Source organism: Podarcis bocagei (assembly GCF_964188305.1).
Source record: "Podarcis bocagei genome assembly, chromosome: 1".
NCBI classification, from domain to species: domain Eukaryota; kingdom Metazoa; phylum Chordata; class Lepidosauria; order Squamata; family Lacertidae; genus Podarcis; species Podarcis bocagei.
In genome coordinates this window covers 115,584,012-115,592,922 of record NC_138125.1, presented here as the reverse complement: position 1 = coordinate 115,592,922, position 8,911 = coordinate 115,584,012, and the positions used below count along the sequence as shown (strand labels likewise).

The following is an 8,911-nucleotide window of genomic DNA, read 5'->3' as shown; positions in this document are numbered from 1 at the left end:
CATCCTCAACATGCTGCTTACAGTGTTGTTCAAACTTGGACACCAGTTGGTTTTGGACTACAATTCCCATCATCCCTGACCACTGGTTCTGCTAGCTAGGGATGATTAGAGTTGTAGTCCAAAAACAGCTGGAGACCCAAGTTTGAGTAACACTGTGCCGCTAGATTGATTCTAGATCCTTCAATTCCAAGGGTGGGTGTGGCTACTGATACATATTTGAAAACTCTTCCCTTGGTTAGTTATCAACACCTTTTCTTTCCTGCACATGCCCCAGGTGAATGAAGAAAGAAGTGATGGTTGCCACCTTTGTACATGCCACCATCCTTGGGCAGCTGTGGAGACACCTCCATTTCTGGGATTACCTGTATCTGTTTTCAAATGGACACACTGAGGAGAAACGTAGTTTCTCAAAAAGCGCTTTACAGGGGCACAAAATATGCAGCACACCTAGACTGTGTGTGGACTACAGAAAAACAACAGGAACCCAGTTGCCACTCATTCTGGAAGAAAACGATGTGTGGACGCCAATTAAAAAACCTGACTAGCCAAGATGGGGTGGTTGGTGGTATTCAGCTTCTTAGAATCATAATGTCAGATGTTCTCAGAATGACTACAGACAGGGGTACCAACTTGAATAAACTAGAGGGGCAGGTAAACCCCACCCTGCATATTCGATCACATGACAAAGTGCACACACACTATTTGAATGGCAATGTCCATCAACTTTTTGGGGGGAGGCCTTTGGCCCCTTGAAATATTTTTGGGGTGGCCTGAAGCCACATCAGCCTCTGGGAGTCAGGCATAATAGAGTAATAAGTATGATAAAATGTAAAATCAACAACTTAATTGATAAGTATTTGAAACCCGGTATGGCTTTTGGAAGTCCATTATATTAATAGCTCCAAGAGCAGCTTTCTCTCTTATTGCCACTGATCCGTTTAACTCTTGCCGTGCTGCTCTGCACCTGTTCAGATCCGAAAAGAAATTGCATGCGGCCCCCAGCAAGCCTCTCCACTCGGCCTGCGTCTTAAGCGGCACCCCCGGCAGAGCGTGCGCCTCAATCTGCTTTTTCACCAATTAAGCCATCTTCGGGTTAGAGGAAGAAATAAAAGTCTCTGTAAATCCATTGCAGGAGGAATGGTCCCCAGGCTTTCCGCTGGCTGGCTATTGATCCCTTTAAGTGCCTGCTAATGAGACCCGTTTATACCCAATAAAGCACGCGCTACCGGAGCGCCAAAAGACAGATGAAGTGCTCGCCAGGAAGGGCAGCACGCCCCTCCCCCCGAAAACCCGGGCACAGCGGGAAGAAGTATTGATCTGCTGCGGGGCCGCCCTTCGAGGGTTAACCTGCTCGAGGGGAGAGAGAGAGAGAGAGAGAGAGAGAGAGAGAGAGAGAGAGAGAGAGAGAGAGAGAGGAGGGGGGCGTGGTCACGGTGGCATCAAATCTTGAGGTGGGAGGTGGGAGTCTACAAAAGAGAGGCAAAGCTGCCGGCTCTCTCCAAGTCCCGCGGTCTGTTCCTGAAAGGGAAGAGGCGCTGAGGCTGGGAAAGCCTTGGAAGCCTTTGATTCTTCCCCACCGCCTCCGTGTGTAGTTTCCCCAGTGGTGGAAAGGAAAAGCCTGCGTCCAGAAGGCAACATTTATTTTCCTGCTTCTTGCTCTCCCATGCACACCCCGAGATTCCAAAGGTTGCAACCCCTGACATTGAAAAACCCGGTCCTGCGGGGCAGTCCAGCTGCTTCTCGCTTGGGATCTGCAGGCAGGCAGGCAGGCAATGACAGGTACGGGGGGTGGGGGACAACTACTACAGGGGAGGAGGCCCACAGCAAGGAGTCCCCCTAGCCTTGCTTCCTGTATCCCAACAAAGCGCAAGTAGGAAGCCCGCAAAGAAGGCAGAGAGAGGAGCAGCGTTTGGTCTCGGATATACACTCCCTGGTGGTGGAGGCTCCACCGAGCTGGCGCGCATAGCAGAGAGTCGCTTGTAAGCAGCGAGGAAGCGGCTGCCCCGTCTTCCCCCACCTCCACAGGATCCCACCACAGCCTTGACCCCCGAGAGCAGGCTTCGATCCTGCTCGAGAACGATCCTGTCGGGAACGATCCCCCCCCCACAACTAAGCGAGAGAAGCAGCTGCGAATGTCACATCTTAGGGAGAGGGGATTCGCTGCAGCTGATGGAAAGGCTTCCCTCGACCAGGCAGGGACACTCGCTCGCCTACCGAAATAAAAAATAAATTAAAAATAAATTAAAAAAATCTCCCCCTCCCCTCTCTTCCTTCTCTTATATTTTACCTGGGCGACGGCAGCAAGAAGCTGATGTGGGGAGCGGGGGCGCCCTCTTCGCTTCTCCTCCTCCTCTGTCCGTTTTTGCCCTCTTCTGTGGAGGGCTTGAGCCAAAAGCGAGGGAGGGGAGGGGGGAAACTGAGGAGGAGAGTGGGGGGGGGAGGAGGAGGAGGAGAGAAGGCGGCGTGTGACAGATGCACTCCTCTGACAGCTCCCCGGCTAGTGGCTCCCTGCCATTGGCTCAGTGCAGCGGAGCGGCAAGGCTGCGCGCTATAATAGCACCATGCCTGTGCGAGGCAGCAGCTCAGACTCCTTCGACAAAGCCAGAGAGATGCTAAGGCTGCTCCTCCTCTCTCTCCTCCTCCAGCAGCAGCTCTAAGGGGAAGGGGGGGGAAAGACCGTGGTCAATGCCTGCTGGCTCCGGCCATTGCTAAGCTCGCCTGCTTGCTGTGTCTCTGTCCGTCTCGCTCTTTCTTCCCCACCCTGCGGAAAGGCAGAGCCGGGCTGCCGCTACTTCCACCGCCTGAGCTGGAGCGAGCAGCCGGAGGGAGCGCGGTGTGCATGCCTCTGGTGCGCGCGCCTTGTGTGTGCTCGGGGCTCGCTTCCCCCCGGGTTTCCCCACCCACTCCCGCCGCCACCCCATCGCCGCTTCCTCGCACCGCCACCCTACACGCGCACGCACATACATACACGCGCGCGCGCACACACACGCCCGGCGCCTTGCTTCCCGGCTGATCGGGCACCCTCGGGGTGCATGGAAGCAGCGGCGGCGGCAGCAGCCCACGAGGCGGCTGCCCCATGGAGTGTTATTACATTGTCATCAGCTCCGCGCACCTCAGCAATGGGCACTTTCGCAACATCAAGGGAGTTTTCCGAGGTCCTCTCAGCAAGAACGGCAACAAAACTCTGGTAAGGAGCCTTCCTCTCCACCCGCCCGCCCCCTCTCCTCTTCCTCGCTCGCTCCATTATCTGTTGATGCCTCGCTTGGGTTAACTCTCGGTTCAGCACCGCAGCGTCCTGGACAGCTCCGAGCGGCGCGCTCCAGGGAAGGTTCTCTGGCGGTTTGGTGGAGATATATTTGCTAAGGGATGGGGGAAACGATTGCCTTGTGTTCAGTCTCCCCTGCTTTCTTGTCGGTTTACTTTTGGGTCTTCTCCAACGTGCTCGTTATGTGATGGGACCTGGTTTACCGTAACACCCAGTGGAAGGGGCACAGATGCTCTTGCTTATTGGTCGAAGCAGTGGTTAGTTCGAGTCCTTCTTCTCTTGGAGGGCAGAGTGTTTAAAACAAGCTGTGCAGCTATCTGGTAGAGGTTACGACTCCAGAGGAGGAAGTGGAATCCCTCTTATGTCTAGCTCTGGTTCAGCTTTGTTTAATACGAAAGAGGGTGTGAGGGTCTTCAGAAAGTGAAGAGAAAGGCTCAAACTATTGAGTTTTTCATTAGGAGGTTGTTGAAGAACTATAGTAGCTCAGAGCATCCCCCTGTTGATAAGAAGGGGGTGTAAATCAACTTATAGTACAATCCTATGCATGTCTACTCTGAAGTTGGCCCCACTGCTTTCAATGTACCTTACTCCCAGATAGTGTATCTAGTATTACAATCTTGCACACCTGTTCTCATTTGACTTCAAAGTGCTTAAGAAGCCACTCCTATACCCTCTCACTCAGGAATAAGCTCCTTTGAGGATAGTAGTATGCACATAAGGTTGATGCTGACTAACTGCCCATGGGGTGGCTTGAGTTGAGAATGCACTAAAGGCACACCTACCTCAATGATATATTGGTATAATCAGGTTGCCAGCCAAATTACATTAGTTGGGGTGTTTGGCTGGCAACTCTTCTGTTAAATCTGTTGACGAACACATGCTTGGTTTGACTTGAGAGTGATCACATTTGTTGTGTCTGTGTTTGAAATTGTTGACGCTGGAAGGAATTGTTTTCTGAAGAAGTTCAGCTTCTTCATATGACAAATGAGATGCAGGAAGGCTACCCACTGTGGACCTGTCACCATGTGCAAGAGAGCCCTGAAAAAGTTCTATAGTACTGGATCCAGCTTTGGAGAGAGGAACGCTGTTTTCTCACTAGTGCTTATTGAAACTTTTCTATAGCAACAATGCAGTAGGAATTCAGCACATGTCCCTTGTGTGGAAGAGTTGCTTCCTATGCTTGCTAAAGATGGTTACCTTGTGATTTCTCTGTAAATATAGTGACTGAACAAAGTTTGAGGCAAGTCCTAAAATAAATTACACTAAATAGAAAATGACACTGGTTTGGGAAATGTTGGTGCTCTCTTCTATGGTTTATTGCGGGAAAAACCCTGTTAAATTCATTCATGTTTCATCAAGCAGGGACACACAAACAAAATGCCATACAGAGATTTTACATACACAGAGATTCCTATGAAATAATAATGGAAGATGGTATGAATTATGCCAAGTAGGGTGCTGTTCTCTTTAAGGAGCAATAAGGCAAGAATGATTCATTGATGAAATTAGCGAGCAGCCCACAAGCATTTCTATCCATGTTGGTTAAACTGTGTCAAAATCTTATTACCTTCATTGTTCACTAGCCTGAGCTTTCATTGCTATGATTGGTTTGTGTATACAGAATTTTCTCTGTGTCTTTAACAACTGTGATCCTAAATACAATTCCTTGGAAGCAAGTGCCCATGTTGTCAATGGAATGTACTTCCAAGCAGGTGAAATGGGTTCCTATCTCAAATATCTATAGGTAAATTTGTTACCAGTGGCAAGGGAAGATTTGCTGCAATATTTCAGATGCCTGCAACAAAGTCAATGTTACACCTTGTGGAGGACTGCAGCTCAAGCTAATGCACTTCTGTAAAGTTTTGTTTGGTGACAAGTGGCACTTTGAAATGTCACGTTGATCACATTCCAAAATATATATGTCAAATGCCTTTTGTCATGTACCACTAATACATCTGAAAGTTCAATTATCTGCTTATTATTCGACATGATTGGGAGCAAATCTTAAGATATTTTCTTACGTACCACATTCTAATGTAGAAAAGTCCTAAATGTCACCAATCCCTGAGTACTGACATAATTTGTTTTGCCTTGAAGTTATTTTGGCATGTGGCAAAATTGGCCTTTGCCGCAAATCTAATTCGGTTTCTGTATTTGGGAAGAGTTTTTGTTTTTTTTTTTAAAAAAAGTTAATTTAATGAAAGTGATACAGAAGACTTCCTGAAAGGTAATATAAGGAAAATCTTATTATAATACAACCTAATGCTCTCAAAAATGAAATTCATTTCTTTTTGGAAGTGAATGCAAAATTATTTCACAGACCCAGTCAACCAGGATGTAAATGTACTTCTTAAATGTAATTTAAAGTGGAAAAACCTTCCAAGGGAGATATGGGATTTTTCATAAGTAAAAAATACATAGTCTTCAATCTTGACTTTCTCTTCTTGATACATAATAGAAAGGGGCATTATGCATGAAAAAGGAACCAAATTAACAGCATAATGGACAGAAGGGGAAAGAAGTAGAGCTGGCACCCAACTGAAGACAGTGCGGTTAACTTTGTTAAAGAATGAAATTAAGTTGCATGATTTTACATATTAGGACAAATGGAAAAAGCTATTCATTTTTGTTTTTGGATGGGAAGGGGAGAACGTGTTGCTATCCAGGTGTTCCTGGACTACAACTCTTGTATTCCTTTAGCATTGACCATGTGGGCTGGAGCTGATGGGAATTGGAGCCTTATAATATCTGGAGGGCTGCAGCTTCCCCGTCACTGTCCAAGCAGGCACCACTTTAGAAGATGTGTTCCATTCCATGCAAGAAGGCATCATCTAAGTTAGTGCTTACCACCCACAGTTTTTCTGTCAGAATTTTTATTTTAAAAGGGTTTCCTGATTTATTAGTATTTAAAACTTTTAATAGATTAAGCAGTGCCCCCAGGTTAATGTAACTGCTGAACTAAAAGTTGTAATCTATGGTGAAATCTATACAATTGAGTTGTCCCCAAAGTAGCAAGTCCATTGTGATCTGTGCTCACACTCCAAATCCAGCTGTTGTCAACAGTCTTTGCTAGTTGTAGAGTGTGGTAAAAAGCAACCATTTCTTCAGAGTTCATGGAATAACTTCAGTGCTGTTTATTAAGTCTTTGATTGACGGTTGACTTTGTCCTGAAGAGATGTAGATATATCATTGCACCAAAAAATTGTGTGCATCTCTTTCTCTCTCTCTTTCTCTGTGTGTGTGTTTGTGTGTGAAATGAATATACATATATATGCACACACATGACTGAAGCTAAAATGAACTTCTACCAAAACCTTTTTGTGACATCAACACTGTATAATCAACTTTAGTGCAGGAGACCCACGTTGTTTTGTCAGCAAGGAAGTGCATACATTCCCAGGGAACATCAGATATAGAAAAACCCATAAGACTGGTTAAATGAGCAATTTATGATTTTAGATGTAATGAAAGGGCCCTGGTTATTTCAGCTTTCAGGGGAGTTTATTTTATTGCATTTGTGCAATTTCTCCATTGGCCAAGAGGGGCCACTGCTGAGCAGTTTATCCCCCTCTCTTCTGCTCTCTTCTCTTTCTCCTCTGAACTAACTTTGCTGTGTGGTTGTGGTCTTAAGAATGAGGACAGTAGATGTTAATCCCACTCCTGATCTAGTGAGCAAAGAAGCACAAATCTGAGGATTTATTGCTCTTTCTCAGATTTCTAGTTGGGGGTGGAAGAGGTGATAGTGCCTTAGGTCTTTTCTTCGCTTGCTTCGCTGCTTGTGAGTGACTTGAAAGAGATGATTGTGAAACTGCAGCTACATGGTGTTAAATAGAGGAAATGAAGAGCCTCCATTCATATCGGTTCCGTAGTAGGAAAGTGTGACACCCCAGCACCCTCACATTCATGGTCAAGTAAATCAATAAAAATAACTGAGGTTCTGCTCCCTGCTAACATAAACCCTGGCTATGCCCCTGATCACATTATTTTCATTTCTACTATGAGACGGCGGGAAATGTTTCACCGTGACGAGGATGCAAAAGGAAACTGAAGAACAAAGTAGTTGGGGGACAGGGAAGGAGACCTCAAGAGCTGTGAGACTGGAAAATGGCTATGGATCAAGAAAACCATGAGTGAACATTGTAGTGAATGTAAAGGTTGGATAAGATGATATAAGCCCAGGATGGAAATTTGTGGTCCTCCATATATTGTTGGACTCCAACTCCCATCAGCCTTTGCCAGTATAGTTATTGCTCAGGAATGATGGGAGCTGTAGTTCACCACTAAGTGGAGGGCCACAGGTTCCTTGCCTCTGGGGTAAATGAGTGTAATCGAAACAAATGTTCAGAAGGAGCATGGAAATGAACTCAAACTTTGATGCTGTGTCGCTGTATGGTGTAATTAAAATTATGCAGTGAAAATTGAGGTCCTGTAAATGTTTCCCTGGGAATAAGTACAATGAAGCTCAACAGGACCTATTTCCAAGTAGATAAAGGTAAAGAACCCCAGTTAAGTCCAGTCAAAGGCAACTATGCTGTGCAGCGCTCATCTTGCTTCAGGCAGAGGGAGCCAGTGTTTGTCCACAGACAGCTTTCCGTGTCATGTGGCCAGCATGACTAAGCTGCTTCTTACGCAACAGGACACTGTGACGGAAGCCAGAGCACACGGAAATGCCATTTACCTTCCCGTCGCAGTGGTACCTATTTATCTACTTGCACTGGTGTGCTTTTGAACTGCTAGGTTGGCAGAAGCTGGGACAGAGCAATGGGAGCTCACCCCGTCATGGGGATTCAAACTGCCGACCTTCTGATCGGCAAGCCCAGAAGGCTCAGTGGTTTAGACCACAGTGCCACCCGCTTCCACTTTCCAAGTAGATTTGCATACGATTGCAATGTAAGTATGTAGCGAATTCACAATAAAGTTGCAAAGGATGTGTATTACAAAGAAATGATGGTTCTAGATTCAGGTAGATAGCTGTGTTGGTCTGACGCAATAGAAATATATATATAAAAATAAATTGTCCAGTAGCACCTTAGAGACCAACTAAGTTTGTTCTTGGTATGAGCTTTTGTGTGCATGCACACTTCTTCAGACACACAAAAGCTCATACCAAGAACAAACTTAGTTGGTCTCTAAGGTGCTACTGGACAATTTTTCTAATTTTTATTTTTATGTATTTCTAAAGAAATGATGGTGGGATTTAGTTGGAATTGTATCAGAAAGATTCCTTTCCATGACAGGACTTTATTTAATTTAACTACAAAGTAGCAAAATAATTAAAATGAAATAAATTTTGAGCACAGAAGAATTGTTCGCATTAGCCCAACAACAGCTGGACAAAACATACCAACTGTTTCAAAACTCTCACATGCAACATGAAGACAAGAAGCAACGATATAGCAGGTCAGACTATTCAGCCCAGGGCTGTTATTCAGGCTAACAGTGTCTCCCCAGCATCTCAGAATCCTGTCATCCTGGTTTTTTCTTCTTCTGGGGGTACTCAAGGGTATGCAGTACCAACAACTGCCCCCCCCCCAAAAAAAACCTTAAAAGTGTGACACTTACTGTAACGACTTTATGGTGAATACCAGCACCTTTTCCTCTCATTTTTTTAAAAAATAATAATCACTTGAATCATCTGACACCTGA

At 45.8% G+C, this 8,911-nt stretch overlaps 1 protein-coding gene across 2 annotated transcripts in view; it reads left to right on the top strand.

Moving 5' to 3' along the window:
- The first annotated feature begins 2,616 nt into the window (after positions 1-2,616).
- ZNF804A (zinc finger protein 804A) overlaps positions 2,617-8,911 on the top strand; it is a 273,397-nt gene continuing 267,102 nt past the window's right edge. For both annotated transcript variants that reach the window (XR_014009741.1, XM_081200230.1), the window contains exon 1: positions 2,617-3,187. Coding sequence is in view for 1 of the 2 variants with exons in the window: in XM_081200230.1 (XP_081056356.1) it covers positions 3,077-3,187 (111 nt within the window). In the remaining variant the exon portion in view is untranslated. The remainder of the gene's footprint in view (positions 3,188-8,911) is intronic.